Consider the following 17242-nt stretch of genomic DNA (forward strand, 5'->3'; position numbering starts at 1 on the left):
GATGTTATCAACAAATGTTGTTGAAAATAAGAAAAAGTTTTGGAGTGAGATTAACAAGTTAAGAAAGCCTAGAGAACAAATGGATTTGTCAGTTAAAAATAGGAGAGGAGAGTTATTAAATGGAGAGTTAGAGGTATTGGGAAGATGGAAGGAATATTTTGAGGAATTGTTAAATGTTGATGAAGATAGGGAAGCTGTGATTTCGTGTATAGGGCAAGGAGGAATAACATCTTGTAGGAGTGAGGAAGAGCCAGTTGTGAGTGTGGGGGAAGTTCGTGAGGCAGTAGGTAAAATGAAAGGGGGTAAGGCAGCCGGGATTGATGGGATAAAGATAGAAATGTTAAAAGCAGGTGGGGATATAGTTTTGGAGTGGTTGGTGCAATTATTTAATAAATGTATGGAAGAGGGTAAGGTACCTAGGGATTGGCAGAGAGCATGCATAGTTCCTTTGTATAAAGGCAAAGGGGATAAAAGAGAGTGCAAAAATTATAGGGGGATAAGTCTGTTGAGTGTACCTGGTAAAGTGTATGGTAGAGTTATAATTGAAAGAATTAAGAGTAAGACGGAGAATAGGATAGCAGATGAACAAGGAGGCTTTAGGAAAGGTAGGGGGTGTGTGGACCAGGTGTTTACAGTGAAACATATAAGTGAACAGTATTTAGATAAGGCTAAAGAGGTCTTTGTGGCATTTATGGATTTGGAAAAGGCGTATGACAGAGTGGATAGGGGGGCAATGTGGCAGATGTTGCAAGTGTATGGTGTAGGAGGTAGGTTACTGAAAGCAGTGAAGAGTTTTTACGAGGATAGTGAGGCTCAAGTTAGAGTATGTAGGAAAGAGGGAAATTTTTTCCCAGTAAAAGTAGGCCTTAGACAAGGATGTGTGATGTCACCGTGGTTGTTTAATATATTTATAGATGGGGTTGTAAGAGAAGTAAATGCGAGGGTCTTGGCAAGAGGCGTGGAGTTAAAAGATAAAGAATCACACACAAAGTGGGAGTTGTCACAGCTGCTCTTTGCTGATGACACTGTGCTCTTGGGAGATTCTGAAGAGAAGTTGCAGAGATTGGTGGATGAATTTGGTAGGGTGTGCAAAAGAAGAAAATTAAAGGTGAATACAGGAAAGAGTAAGGTTATGAGGATAACAAAAAGATTAGGTGATGAAAGATTGAATATCAGATTGGAGGGAGAGAGTATGGAGGAGGTGAACGTATTCAGATATTTGGGAATGGACGTGTCAGCGGATGGGTCTATGAAAGATGAGGTGAATCATAGAATTGATGAGGGAAAAAGAGTGAGTGGTGCACTTAGGAGTCTGTGGAGACAAAGAACTTTGTCCTTGGAGGCAAAGAGGGGAATGTATGAGAGTATAGTTTTACCAACGCTCTTATATGGGTGTGAAGCGTGGGTGATGAATGTTGCAGCGAGGAGAAGGCTGGAGGCAGTGGAGATGTCATGTCTGAGGGCAATGTGTGGTGTGAATATAATGCAGAGAATTCGTAGTTTGGAAGTTAGGAGGAGGTGCGGGATTACCAAAACTGTTGTCCAGAGGGCTGAGGAAGGGTTGTTGAGGTGGTTCGGACATGTAGAGAGAATGGAGCGAAACAGAATGACTTCAAGAGTGTATCAGTCTGTAGTGGAAGGAAGGCGGGGTAGGGGTCGGCCTAGGAAGGGTTGGAGGGAGGGGGTAAAGGAGGTTTTGTGTGCGAAGGGCTTGGACTTCCAGCAGGCATGCGTGAGCGTGTTTAATAGGAGTGAATGGAGACAAATGGTTTTTAATACTTGACGTGCTGTTGGAGTGTGAGCAAAGTAACATTTATGAAGGGATTCAGGGAAACCGGCAGGCCGGACTTGAGTCCTGGAGATGGGAAGTACAGTGCCTGCACTCTGAAGGAGGGGTGTTAATGTTGCAATTTAAAAACTGTAGTGTAAAGCACCCTTCTGGCAAGACAGTGATGGAGTGAATGATGGTGAAAGTTTTTCTTTTTCGGGCCACCCTGCCTTGGTGGGAATCGGCCGGTGTGATAATAAAAAAAAAAAATAAAAAAAATTTTTTTTTTATTATCACACCGGCCGATTCCCACCAAGGCAGGGTGGCCCGAAAAAGAAAAACTTTCACCATCATTCACTCCATCACTGTCTTGCCAGAAGGGTGCTTTACACTACAGTTTTTAAACTGCAACATTAACACCCCTCCTTCAGAGTGCAGGCACTGTACTTCCCATCTCCAGGACTCAAGTCCGGCCTGCCGGTTTCCCTGAATCCCTTCATAAATGTTACTTTGCTCACACTCCAACAGCACGTCAAGTATTAAAAACCATTTGTCTCCATTCACTCCTATCAAACAACGCTCACGCATGCCTGCTGGAAGTCCAAGCCCCTCGCACACAAAACCTCCTTTACCCCCTCCCTCCAACCCTTCCTAGGCCGACCCCTACACCGCCTTCCTTCCACTACAGACTGATACACTCTTGAAGTCATTCTGTTTCGCTCCATTCTCTCTACATGTCCGAACCACCTCAACAACCCTTCCTCAGCCCTCTGGACAACAGTTTTGGTAATCCCGCACCTCCTCCTAACTTCCAAACTACGAATTCTCTGCATTATATTCACACCACACATTGCCCTCAGACATGACATCTCCACTGCCTCCAGCCTTCTCCTCGCTGCAACATTCATCACCCACGCTTCACACCCATATAAGAGCGTTGGTAAAACTATACTCTCATACATTCCCCTCTTTGCCTCCAAGGACAAAGTTCTTTGTCTCCACAGACTCCTTAGTGCACCACTCACTCTTTTTCCCTCATCAATTCTATGATTCACCTCATCTTTCATAGACCCATCCGCTGACACGTCCATTCCCAAATATCTGAATACGTTCACCTCCTCCATACTCTCTCCCTCCAATCTGATATTCAATCTTTCATCACCTAATCTTTTTGTTATCCTCATAACCTTACTCTTTCCTGTATTCACCTTTAATTTTCATCTTTTGCACACCCTACCAAATTCATCCACCAATCTCTGCAACTTCTCTTCAGAATCTCCCAAGAGCACAGTGTCATCAGCAAAGAGCAGCTGTGACAACTCCCACTTTGTGTGTGATTCTTTATCTTTTAACTCCACGCCTCTTGCCAAGACCCTCGCATTTACTTCTCTTACATCCCCATCTATAAATATATTAAACAACCACGGTGACATCACACATCCTTGTCTAAGGCCTACTTTTACTGGGGAAAAATTTCCCTCTTTCCTACATACTCTAACTTGAGCCTCACTATCCTCGTAAAAACTCTTCACTGCTTTCAGTAACCTACCTCCTACACCATACACTTGCAACATCTGCCACATTGCCCCCCTATCCACCCTGTCATACGCCTTTTCCAAATCCATAAATGCCACAAAGACCTCTTTAGCCTTATCTAAATACTGTTCACTTATATGTTTCACTGTAAACACCTGGTCCACACACCCCCTACCTTTCCTAAAGCCTCCTTGTTCATCTGCTATCCTATTCTCCGTCTTACTCTTAATTCTTTCAATTATAACTCTACCATACACTTTACCAGGTACACTCAACAGACTTCTCCCCCTATAATTTTTGCACTCTCTTTTATCCCCTTTGCCTTTATACAAAGGAACTATGCATGCTCTCTGCCAATCCCTAGGTACCTTACCCTCTTCCATACATTTATTAAATAATTGCACCAACCACTCCAAAACTATATCCCCACCTGCTTTTAACATTTCTATCTTTATCCCATCAATCCCGGCTGCCTTACCCCCTTTCATTTTACCTACTGCCTCACGAACTTCCCCCACACTCACAACTGGCTCTTCCTCACTCCTACAAGATGTTATTCCTCCTTGCCCTATACACGAAATCACAGCTTCCCTATCTTCATCAACATTTAACAATTCCTCAAAATATTCCTTCCATCTTCCCAATACCTCTAACTCTCCATTTAATAACTCTCCTCTCCTATTTTTAACTGACAAATCCATTTGTTCTCTAGGCTTTCTTAACTTGTTAATCTCACTCCAAAACTTTTTCTTATTTTCAACAAAATTTGTTGATAACATCTCACCCACTCTCTCATTTGCTCTCTTTTTACATTGCTTCACCACTCTCTTAACCTCTCTCTTTTTCTCCATATACTCTTCCCTCCTTGCATCACTTCTACTTTGTAAAAACTTCTCATATGCTAACTTTTTCTCCCTTACTACTCTCTTTACATCATCATTCCACCAATCGCTCCTCTTCCCTCCTGCACCCACTTTCCTGTAACCACAAACTTCTGCTGAACACTCTAACACTACATTTTTAAACCTACCCCATACCTCTTCGACCCCATTGCCTATGCTCTCATTAGCCCATCTATCCTCCAATAGCTGTTTATATCTTACCCTAACTGCCTCCTCTTTTAGTTTATAAACCTTTACCTCTCTCTTCCCTGATGCTTCTATTCTCCTTGTATCCCATCTACCTTTTACTCTCAGTGTAGCTACAACTAGAAAGTGATCTGATATATCTGTGGCCCCTCTATAAACATGTACATCCTGAAGTCTACTCAACAGTCTTTTATCTACCAATACATAATCCAACAAACTACTGTCATTTCGCCCTACATCATATCGTGTATACTTATTTATCCTCTTTTTCTTAAAATATGTATTACCTATAACTAAACCCCTTTCTATACAAAGTTCAATCAAAGGGCTCCCATTATCATTTACACCTGGCACCCCAAACTTACCTACCACACCCTCTCTAAAAGTTTCTCCTACTTTAGCATTCAAGTCCCCTACCACAATTACTCTCTCACTTGGTTCAAAGGCTCCTATACATTCACTTAACATCTCCCAAAATCTCTCTCTCTCCTCTGCATTCCTCTCTTCTCCAGGTGCATACACGCTTATTATGACCCACTTCTCGCATCCAACCTTTACTTTAATCCACATAATTCTTGAATTTACACATTCATATTCTCTTTTCTCCTTCCATAACTGATCATTTAACATTACTGCTACCCCTTCCTTTGCTCTAACTCTCTCAGATACTCCAGATTTAATCCCATTTATTTCCCCCCACTGAAACTCTCCTACCCCCTTCAGCTTTGTTTCGCTTAGGGCCAGGACATCCAACTTCTTTTCATTCATAACATCAGCAATCATCTGTTTCTTGTCATCCGCACTACATCCACGCACATTTAAGCAACCCAGTTTTATAAAGTTTTTCTTCTTCTCTTTTTTAGTAATTGTATACAGGAGAAGGGGTTACTAGCCCATTGCTCCCGGCATTTTAGTCGCCTCATACGACACGCATGGCTTACGGAGGAAAGATTCTTTTCCACTTCCCCATGGACAATAGAAGAAATAAAAAAGAACAAGAGCTATTTAGAAAAAGGAGAAAAACCTAGATGTATGTATATATATATATGCATGTGCGTGTCTATGAAGTGTGACCAAAGTGTAAGTAGGAGTAGCAAGATATCCCTGTTATCTTAGCGTGTTTATGAGACAGAAAAAGAAACCAGCAATCCTACCATCATGCAAAACAGTTACAGGTTTTTGTTTCACAGTCATCTGGCAGGACGGTAGTACTTCCCTGGGTGGTTGCTGTCTACCAACCTACTACCTAGGAAGTGAATAATATATGCCATATTATGTGAGGGGTAAGGACAGAGGCTGCCACACTCTTGTCTGTACCTCTGGTCTATAATGGAAGAAAATGGAGTTTACATCAGGGTAAACACTCCTAGATCACTCTTATAAGAAAAAAGACAAAAATAGCCAGATTTTTCTCGATTTTTTTTTTTCTGAGTCACATGCTATGCTCTGTCTCATGGCATCTTAAGAAAAGATTAAATTCAGTGAAAAGTACAGTGGACCCCCGCATAACGATTACCTCCGAATGTGACCAATTATGTAAGTGTATTTATGTAAGTGCGTTTGTACGTGTATGTTTGGGGGTCTGAAATGGACTAATCTACTTCACAATATTTCTTATGGGAACAAATTCGGTCAGTACTGGCACCTGAACATACTTCTGGAGTGAAAAAATATCGTTAACCAATGGTCCACTGTATGTCAGTGGTAATAATAATTTATAATAATAATAATAATAATAATAACTTATAATAAAAATACAGTGGACCCCCGCCCAACGGCGGCATCAAGTAATGGCAAATTCGTCTGACGGTTCTCTTTGGTGTCAAAAAATTGGCTCTACCAGTGACGAAAAACTCATGTAACAGCATGCGGCCTGAGCGGGCCCAGCCACTCCAAGACTCTGTGTATAGCCAGTGTGCCAATGTTTACAAGCCGTTGCAGTCGATTCCAAGTGTACCTGCGATATATTATGTATTGTTCCAGTGTTTTTAGTGCTTGTAACTGCTAAATAAGCCACCATGGGCCCCAAGAAAGCTTCTAGTGCTAAAAAGGGTGAGAAATACTCTTGAAATACTATTGTACCATGGTCAGCTGCTGCTGCAACACCGTCAGCTATTGCTGCAACACCAGCTGCTGCTGTACTACCGTAAGCTGGTGCTGCACCACCGTCAGCTGCTGCTGTGCCATGGTCAGCTGTACTACTTGAAGATGTGGAGAGACTATTGTTGGTGTGGCGGCTTATCGAGAATACCGAGAAACAATTAACCCCAGAGGGTTAGCGACCCAGGATAACCCAAGATAGTCAGTGCGTCATCGAGGACTGTCTAACTTATTTCCTTTGGGGTCCTTAATATTGTCCCCCAGGATACGACCCACACCCAGGTGAACAGGAAAAAATGCCTGGAACTAGTGCTCATATTGGTGAATTTAAGGCCAGCAAAGGTTGGTTTGAGAGATTTAAGAATCATAGTGGCATGCACAGTGTGATAAGGCATGGTAAAGCTGAAAAATTCCAACCCCAACAAGTGTTCATTTGTGACGAAACAAGCCTGTTCTGGAAGAAAATGCCAAACAGACCCTACATTACTCAGAAGGAAAAGGCACTTCCAAGATACAAGCCTATGTATAGATTTCTAGCTCAGTGTGCCAGTCAATGTTTGTTACTGCTGTTGTGAAGTTATTAATGGCTGCCTCATTGTGAAGTCTGAAGGTGACTTTAGTAGTGTCTCGGGGTATTTTACCAAGAGTTGTTATGAGGAAAGTAGGGTAGTGGTCTGTGGTATTATCTGTAATTATGCCTGATTTTAAAGGGGATATGGTGTTGGTCCAGATGTGGTCAAGTAGGGAAACACTAGTCTCTGTAACTCTTGTAGGTTTTGTTACTGTTGGTAGCAACATGCAGTTACTCATTATGTTTGTGAATTCAGTAACGTGTGGGTCCTGGTCTTGCAGGAGATTTATATTGAAGTCACCTGAGAGTAGTAAGTGATCTTTGTTCATGCATGCATCAATTATCATACTTCCTAGGTTTTGACTAAATTGGCTAATGTTTGATTGTGGAACTCTGTAGATGTTTATCACTGTGAGAGGTTTTTGTAGGTATTTGGATTTGAATTTAGCTATTATATATTCCCCATGTTCATCCCTTGTGCAAGTATTAGTGATACATTCTAGTTGGTCTGAGTAGTATATAGCAGTGCCACCCCCTTGTTGGTCTGGCCTACAGTTGTGTATGGCTGTGTAACCAGGAATGGCATAGACATCTGTAGTATCAGGCTTTAGCCAGGTTTCAGTTAGTGTAATGATGGACATATTGGCATGCAAGGAATTTAGTAATGCTAGGAGGTCATCATAATGCTTGCTTAAAGATCTGATATTGTAGTTAAAGATAGTTATGTTGTTGTTGGCTCTGAGAAGTGCCTTTGATTGTTCTGCTGTGTAGTAATTACAGTAACTGTTTGAATCATTTAAGTCATTAAATAAGAGGTTGGTATCAGGATCAATGCTTGTAATCATAAGATTTGTAGTGAATCTATAGTTAGAATTAAGTAAAAAATAAAATAAATATTATAAAGCTAAAAAAAAAAAAAAAATAGCACCTGAATTATTTAACAAATGTAAAAATAATGAGCTAAGGTAGTTTTTTAAAGCTAAAATAAAGGAGACAATATAAAAGGGACTAAAATAATTTGTGGTGAACAAATAAAGTGATGATCAAATAATGGAGCTTGGGAATATGATAGTAGGTAGTACTTTAAAGGTAATTCTTTAAAGTTAGAATTATAATATAAAATTATAATATAAAAGGGACTAATATAAGTTGTGGTGAACAATAAAGTGGTAATCAAATAAATGAGCTATGAAGTATAATGGCAAAATAGTGAACTTATTAACTTTAGCACCTGAGAATAGCACCTTGATTATTTTAACAATTGTGAATATATGAGCTAAGGTAGTTATATAAAGCTAAAATAAAGGGAAAAAAAAAATATATATAAGGGACTACAATTAAGTAATGGTAAACAAGTTAATTGGACAGATAGTCACTATGAAATAATATTGGTTTAGGAGTAAGATCTGATTTGTAATATTAAATAAGTTGAGCAGTTTATTGCACAATAAAAAGTAAAAAAAAAAAAAAAAAATGAGGTAGTTGGTACTAGCTAGTAAAAGATAGTTTTGGTACTTGCAAAAAAGTAATTGGAATATACACTAATTGCACACACAATAAAGTGACTAAAAAAAACAAGTAGTGGTAAACAGAATTAAATGGACAGGTAAGAACAATGAATAATATTAATTTGGAGTAAGATTTGACTTGTAACATAAAATTATGAGCAATTAATAGCAGTAAGAAAGAAGTAAAAAAGTATTGGAGGTAGTTAGCATTAGCTTGTGATGAAAAAAATAATAAAAATAATAATGCACAATATAATAGTAAGGTACACTATATGCACCACACGTATATATGTATTAAGGGCACTTATCTAATCTGTTACAGAAATGACAGCTTTTCTAAGGAAGGTAGAGAAATCGTGTTTGTTTGAGATAGTATATTGTTGTCCTGTTGATGTTTTCCTTACTAGTATTTTCCCATCTCGCGTGAAACACTGATGTATTTTGTTTTCCTGTTTAAGTTTTCTCAGCCTGAACAGAAGGTTTTGACGTTTTCTTGTTAGACACTCATTTATGTACACTCCATTTTTCATTGTAATTGTTGATTTAATTAGGTCCTTTCTTTTATCGTATGAATGAAGTCTGATCATTATACTGTGTTTACTTCCTGGTTTTCCTAACAAACGTGTTTCTTTGATTTCATTGTTTTGCACGATGACTTGTACATGGTCCTGTATTATCCTGACAGCAGTTTCTTTGCACTGAGCTTGTGTTATGTCACTTGGAATGTGTGGACTGTTTATTATAACTGCATCAGACAACTTATCTTGTTCAATTTTGTCGTCTTGGAAATCAAGGTATTCATTTAGTCGAGTGTGCATGTTCTGATTCCAGTCCTTGATTGCTTCTTCAACCTTCATATTTATTGTAGTTATTTGTTCGGTGTGACTGGCTATAGCTGCTTTCAGAGTATTTTCTGTGTCAACACTTCCCGATGTAATCTTCTCTTCAAGGTTTTGGATCTTGTTCTCGAGGTTGGTTATCTTGGATTCTCGTCGCTCGAGTGTTGCTTTGATATCTTTGATTTCGTTTTCTAGAGCAACGATGTAGTCCTTGATATTGTCAGGAATAATCATACCTGAGTAATCATGGGTGAATCCTTTGAAGGGAGTGGAGTTGGAAGGGGAGTCAGCCATGTTTGTTGTTGTTGTTGTTGTTGTTGTTCCCTGGGTGGCGGCGGTGAGGGGGGTTGATGATACACCGGCATCCTGCTGGGTAGACAAGTTGAGTTCTAGGGTCCTTGCTGTTATTCTTTTATTACTGATGTTGTTTCTTCTGTGATATCCTTTCATAGTATCACTGAAGTAGATACTGTGTAGCAATGGAGAAGGCTTGTTTTCTCGGAGCTTGGGTTAAGTGGTTGTCTGGCAGCGGAGGCAGTGTTTGGGTTAGCAGGGCTGTCTTCCTTAGATCTTCTATTTTTGTCAAGATTTGGGTTACATTCTATTGAATGAATACAAGAATCCACCCATTAACTGAATTCAACTATCCAATACAGTGGAACCTCGCCTAACGAACGCATCGCATAACGTTAAATCCGCCTAGCGATACATTTTAACGCAAAAATTTTGCCTCGGCTAGCGCTAAAAAACTCGCTCAACGCAGTTCGTTCAAGACGTGTCCACGTGCGGCCTGAGCCCGCCTCACTTGTTCCGTGGGTGCCAGTGTTTACAAGCCAGCCACCGTGGTCGCTTCCAAGCATACAATCGGAACATTTCATATTATCACAGCCTTTTTAGTGATTGCACCTGCAAAATAAGTCACCATGGGCCCCAAGAAAGCTTCTAGTGACAACCCTACAGCAAAAAGAGTGAGAATTACAGTGGATATGAAGAAAGAGATCATTGCTAAGTATGAAAGTGGAGTGTGTGTCTCCAATCTAGCCAGGTTATACACAAGAACCCAATCAACCATCGCTACTATTGTGGCCAAGAAAACGGCAATCACAGAAGCTGTTCTTGCCAAAGGTGCAACTCTGTTTTCGAAACAGAGATCACAAGTGATAGAAGATGTTGAGAGATTGTTATTAGTGTGGATAAACGAAAAACAGATAGCAGGAGATACCATCTCTCAAGCGATCATTTGTGAAAAGGCTAGGAAGTTGCATGACGATTTAATTAGAAAAATGCCTGCAACTAGTGATGATGTGAGTGAATTTAAGGCCAGCAAAGGTTGGTTTGAGAGATTTAAGAATCGTAGTGGCATACATAGTGTGATAAGGCATGGTGAGGCTGCCAGTTCAGACCACAAAGCAGCTGAAAAATATGTGCAGGAATTCAAGGAGTACATAGACAGTGAAGAACTGAAACCTGAACAAGTGTTTAATTGTGACAAAACAGGCCTGTTTTGGAAGAAAATGCCAAACAGGACGTACATTACTCAGGAGGAAAAGGCACTCCCAGGACATAAGCCTATGAAAGACAGGCTTACTCTGTTGATGTGTGCCAATGCTAATGGTGATTGCAAAGTGAAGCCTTTATTGGTGTATCACTCTGAAACTCCCAGAGTGTTCAGGAAAAGCAATGTCCTCAAGGCTAATTTGTGTGTGCTGTGGAGGGCAAACAGTATGGCATGGGTCACTAGGGACTTTTTCTATGACTGGTTACACCATGCATTTGCCCCCACTGTGAAAAATTACCTAATTGAAAAGAAATTAGACCTTAAGTGCCTCCTGGTATTAGACAATGCTCCTGGTCATCCTTCAGACGTGGCAGAGCGACTTTCTGCGGAAATGAGCTTCATTAAGGTCAAGTTTTTGCCTCCTAATACCACTCCTCTCCTGCAGCCCATGGACCAGCAGGTCATTTCCAACTTCAAGAAACTGTATACAAAAGCTATGTTTGAAAGGTGCTTTGTAGTGACCTCAGAAACTCAATTGACTCTAAGAGAGTTTTGGAGAGATCACTTTAGCATACTCAATTGTGTAAACATTATAGGTAAGGCTTGGGAGGATTGACTAAGAGGACCTTGAACTCTGCTTGGAAGAAACTGTGGCCAGAATGTGTAGACAAAAGGGATTTTGAAGGGTTTGAGCCTAACCCTGGGAATCCTATGCCAGTTGAGGAATCCATTGTGGCATTGGGGAAGTCCTTGGGGTTGGAGGTTAGTAGGGAGGATGTGGAAGAGTTGGTGGAGGAGGACAATGAAGAACTAACCACTGATGAGCTCCTAGATCATCTTCAACAGCAAGAGGCCACACCTGAGGAAACTGCTTCAGAGGAGGGGATAGAGAAATTGAGGAAGTTGCCTACTTCAAAGATTAAGGAAATGTATGCAATTTGGCTTAAAGTGCAAACCTTTTTTGATGAAAATCACCCTCACACAGCTATTGCAAGCCGTGCTGGTGACTATTACACTGACAATGTTATGAAACACTTTAGGAATGTCATAAAGGAACGGGAGGTACTGGCCTCTATGGACAGATATGTTGTGCGACAGAGGTCCAGTGACTCTCAAGCTGGTCCTAGTGGCATTAAAAGAAGAAGGGAAGTAACCCCGGAAAAGGACTTGCCACCTCAAGTCCTAATGAAAGGGGATTCCCCTTCTAAACACTAACACCATCAACACTCTCCCTTCCTCCCATCCCATCAATCATCACCAGATCTTCAATAAAGGTAAGTGTCATGTAACTGTGCATGTCTTCTTCAGTTTGTGTGTATTAAAATTAATATTTCATGTGATAAAAATTTTTTTTTGTTCATACTTTGGGGTGTCAGGAACGGATTAATTTGATTTCCATTATTTCTTATGGGGAAAATTAATTTGCCTAACGATAATTTCGCCTAACGTTGAGCTCTCAGGAACGGATTAATAGCGTTAGGCGAGGGTCCACTGTACAGTGGTCAGAATTTAGCAATTTTGCCAATTTCACACAAATTTCAAATGATGCCAATTTCCAGATAGGGTCCAGAATAAACAAGAAAGACATTCCTGGCACTAAAATAACATTTCCTCTATTCGTTAGTCACATCCCCAGGCCTCTCTTATATTTCGTTGGCTTTCCACTTTCAATTTTTATTCTTACAAAAAATAGAAAATTTACTGTTATGCAGACTGCTGCATTAGTGTAGAAATGGTATAAATAATATCAGCGCACTTGTGAAAGAATATTAGATTCACCAGTTGACGTGTATTGGACGCTTGGCATGATTTGTTTACTTTTGAACTTTGGTAAAAATCGAACATTTCTGCTACTTTGAGCTCAATTTCAAGGTACTTTTCATTGTAAAACCAGTCAAAATCATCTCAATTTCTGTAATATGTCTTCCATTCTATAAAATGAGACCAAGAAAACTAGAATACAACAATACCATACGAAAATACAGTGCAAAGTCGCTGTTTTATTCCAAAAACACGGTCAAAGTTTTTTTTTTCTTATTACGCACTGTGTGCTGCAGGATTTTTTTTATACTGCGTACACTGACCACATAGACCCATTCTTTCATATGTATGCCTACCAGCTTTCTCCCACTAGATTTGAGGGCGCTAGAATTTAGGCGTACTTGTACGTCAAAAACCCTGGGTCGTAAGCCGTACTAGTATGGCCGAAACCCTCAAAGGGTTAAACAGAGCTAGTCCTAAGTCAGAGTTGGCTGTATTTGTCTCTGAAGTAGTGCCTATGCATTCTACTACAGTTTTCTAGGAATTGTTCAAGTTCTGCATCAGCATTACAGCACAATGTTTTGAATATGTAGACTGAACAGTTGTATGTATGAATTGGATTTTTATTTAGCAGCTTTAGGGATTTCAGTAAGGACAGTGTTTTTCCTGATAGTGGTTTGTGATTGTTCTGAGAGCTGTCATTTGTTGAGTTATAATTGGTTTGAGGTGTGTAGCTGAAGTGTATCCCCAGTCACAGATTTTATAAGTATGGGTGGGTAGATGAGGGAAACTTAAGTGTTAGGAGTGCAAGTTGTGGAACAAAATAGCAAATTTTGGGGAGTATCCCTCCCATCTTTGAGACTTTTTTTTGATATGTTGAACATGTTTGCTATTAGACATAGGAATTTTCTGTAGTGTCTCTTGATTCAAGGAATTACAGTTACCCTCCCCTTCCTTGTATCAAGCTTAACCCCCTGACTGTCACAACCCCAAATCCTGAGGTGTCTCCTGGTGTCAAAAAAATTTTGAAAAAAAAAAAAAAAATCTTATGAAATGATAGAGAATCGTTTCACGATGGTAATGACACCAAAAGAACGAAATTTGATGGAAAACTTACGGAATTACGCTCCCTTGAAGTTAGCGACCTTGGCGATATTTATGAATCGGCAATTTCGTCTACTTTGAGCCCTATTTTTGGCTAATTCCATTGTTCCAGTTGACCAAACTCATAACTATTTCTTTAGGACTCCATTTGTTCTATCGATTGAGTACAAGAAACTGCCCATTTACCTATTTTAACTACCCAAAAACGTGGTCATGAAATTTGCAATTTGGCCAATTTCACGCAAATTAAAAAAATATGCCAATTTCAAAATAGGGTCCAGAATGAACAATGTAGACATTCCTGGCTCTAAAATAACATTTTCTTTGTTCATCAGTCACGTCTCCAGGCCCCTTCGATATTACTCTTGCTTACTATTTTGGATTTTTATTCAAACAAAAAATAGAAGATTTACTGTTATGCAGACTACTGCAATAATTGTATAAATAATGTCAACCCATTCATGACTGCATATTAGAATGGCTAGTTGGACATTTATTGGACAATGACATCATTTGCTTACTTTTGAACATCGGCAAAAATCAAACATTTCCCCTAATTTGAGCTCCATTTCAAGGCTCTTTTCATAGTAAAACCAATCAAAATCACCTCTATTTCTATAATATGTTTTCCATTCTATCAAATGAGACCAAGAAAACGAGAATACAACCATAAATACTATAGTACGAAAATACACCGCAAAATCAGTGTTTTAATCCAAAAACACGGTCGGAGTTTTTTTTTTTTCTCATGCACTGCGTGCTGCAGGATTTTTTTTTATATGGTGCACACTGATCACAGACCCATTCTCTCATATGTGGGCCTACCAGCTTTCTCCAGCTTGATTTGACGCCGCTAGAATTTTTGAGTATATATACGTCAAACACAGTGGCTCATAAGACGTATATATACGACCGAAACAAAGGGTTAATTGTCTCCCAGTCCTCGTACTCTGTATGAACACTGAGTTTTAGCCTTGAATATTCCATGAAATAGTTATAGAGTATCTCAAACTGATCAGTATTATTTACAGTTCATGAAAAAGGAGTGGCACTATTTTCTTTACCTTACCTTGTTCTGCCCTTTCTCAAAAGTGTTTACAGAAAACTACAAGTTCAGGTTTAATCTGTATTCTGTTTCTGATTATCAGAAACTTAAATTCAAACTGATACTTCACTTTTTAAAAACTACTACTAATTTGTTTTTTCCAGGATTTAAAGCATATGGTTAAGGATTTTTACATCTTTTCCTCAAACATTTGTTATCTTTGCAGGTGGAAGAGTTTCTGAAACTTGAAGTGGAGCCTGTTTTGAAGAAATATGAAGGCCAGCTAGGAAGCACCTCCACATTAGCCAACTAATTTAATCTTTATTCATTATGATATATTTAAATAATGAATTGTAATACTGCTACTTGCTTATGATTCTTTTTCTTTTATGAAATTTAAAATTGAATTATTATTCTTTCAATGTACTGGCTGTATCCTACTGAGGCAGGGTGGCCCAGAAAGAAAAACAAAACTCATTTTTTAAATTTAGTAATGTATTCAGAATTTCTTCCCTGCCCCACTGTGCTGTATGACCCTCATAGGTTTAACGCTTCATTTTTTATTCTTCTTTCAAGAAACTGGCCGTATCCCACCGAAGCAGAGTGGCCCAAAAAGAAAAACGAAAGTTTCTCTTTTTAACTTGAGTAGTGTATACAAGAGAAGGGGTTGTTAGCCCCTTGCTCCTGGTATTTTAGTCGCCTCTTTTGACACGCATGGCTTACGGAGGAAGAATTCTGTTCCACTTCTCCATGAAGATAAGAGGAAATAAACCAGAACAAGAACTAGTAAGAAAATAGAATAAAACCCAGAGGGATATGTATATATATGCTTGTACATGCATGTGTAGTGTGACCTAATGTAAGTAGAAGTAGCAAGATGTACCTGAAATCTTGCATGTGTATGAGGCAGAAAAAAAAAACACCAGCAATCCTACCATCATGTAAAACAATTACAGTTTATTTTTTATTATAATAATAATAATCTATACTAAATAATGTATAATAAACCCATCAGTTGATGTGTCAGCAGATGGATTTATGAAGGATGAGGTTAACCATAGAATTGATGAGGGAAAAAAGGCGAGTGGTGCATTGAGGTATATGTGGAGACAAGAAACGTAATCAGTGGAGGCAAAGAATTGGATGTATGAAAGTATAGTGATACCAACACTCTTATATGGGTGTGAAGCTTGGGTTGTAAATACTGCAGCGAGGAGGCGGTTCGAGGCAGTGGAGATGTCCTGTCTAAGGGCAGTGTGTGGTGTAAATATCATGCAGAAAATTTGGAGTGTGGAAATTAGGAGAAGGTGTGGAGTTAATAAAAGTATTAGTCAGAGGGCTGAAGAGGGGTTGTTGAGGTGGTTTGGTCATTTAGAGAGAATGGATCAAAGTAGAATGACATGGAGAGTGTATAAATCTAGAGGGAAAGGAAGGTGGGGTAGGGGTCGTCCTCGAAAAGGTTGGAAGGAAGGGGTAAGGGAGGTTTTGTGGGCGAGGGGCTTGGACTTCCAGGAGGCGTGCATGAGCGTGTTCGATAGGAGTGAATGGAGACGAATGGTATTTGGGACCTAATGATCTGTTGGAGTGTGAGCAGGGTAATATTTAGTGAAGGGATTCAGGTAAACCGGTTATTTTTATATAGCTGGACTTGAGTCCTGGAAATGGGAAGTACAATGCCTGCACTCTAAAGGAGGGGTTCGGGATATTAGCAGTTTGGAGGGATATGTCGTGTATCTTTATACGTACATGTATATGCTTCTAAACTGTTGTGTTCTGAGCACCTCTGCAAAAACAGTGATTATGTGTGAGTGAGGTGAAAGTGTTGAATGATGATGAAAGTATTTTCTTTTTGGGGATTTTCTTTCTTTTTGGGTCACCCTGCCTCAGTGGGAGACGGCCGACTTGTTGGAAAAAAAATATATATATATACATGTATATATATATATATATATATATATATATATATATATATATATATTCTAGGTAGTAGGTTGGTAGACAGCAACCGCCCAGGGAGGTACTACCGTCCTGCCAAGTGAGTGTAAAACGTAAGCCTGTATTTGTTTTACACGATGGTAGGATTGCTGGTGTTTTTTCTGTCTCATAAACATGCAAGGTTTCAGGTACGTCTTGCTACTTCTGCTTACACTTAGGTCACACTACACATACATGTACAAGCATATGTATACACACCCCTCTGGGTTTTCTTCTATTTTCTTACTAGCTCTTGTTCTTGTTTATTTCCTCTTATCTCCATGGGGAAGTGGAACAGAATTCTTCCTCCGTAAGCTATGCGTGTTGTAAGAGGCGACTAAAATGCCAGGAGCAAGGGGCTAGTAACCCCTTCTCCTGTATATATTACTAAATATGAAAGGAGAAACTTTTGTTTTTCCTTTTGGGCCACCCCACCTCGGTGGGATACGG

The 17242-nt window shown here is 39.5% G+C and overlaps 1 protein-coding gene across 1 annotated transcript in view; it reads left to right on the forward strand.

The window, feature by feature from the left end:
• The window catches only part of LOC128686425 (adenylosuccinate lyase), a 59503-nt gene extending 42763 nt beyond the window's left edge, over positions 1–16740 (forward strand). The window contains exon 9 of the mRNA XM_070085696.1: positions 15045–16740. Coding sequence (XP_069941797.1) covers positions 15045–15131 — 87 coding nt within the window. The 3' untranslated portion in view covers positions 15132–16740. The remainder of the gene's footprint in view (positions 1–15044) is intronic.
• Positions 16741–17242: the final 502 nt, after the last annotated feature.

This window comes from Cherax quadricarinatus, chromosome 17 (genome assembly GCF_038502225.1).
Source record: "Cherax quadricarinatus isolate ZL_2023a chromosome 17, ASM3850222v1, whole genome shotgun sequence".
In the NCBI taxonomy this organism is placed as follows: domain Eukaryota; kingdom Metazoa; phylum Arthropoda; class Malacostraca; order Decapoda; family Parastacidae; genus Cherax; species Cherax quadricarinatus.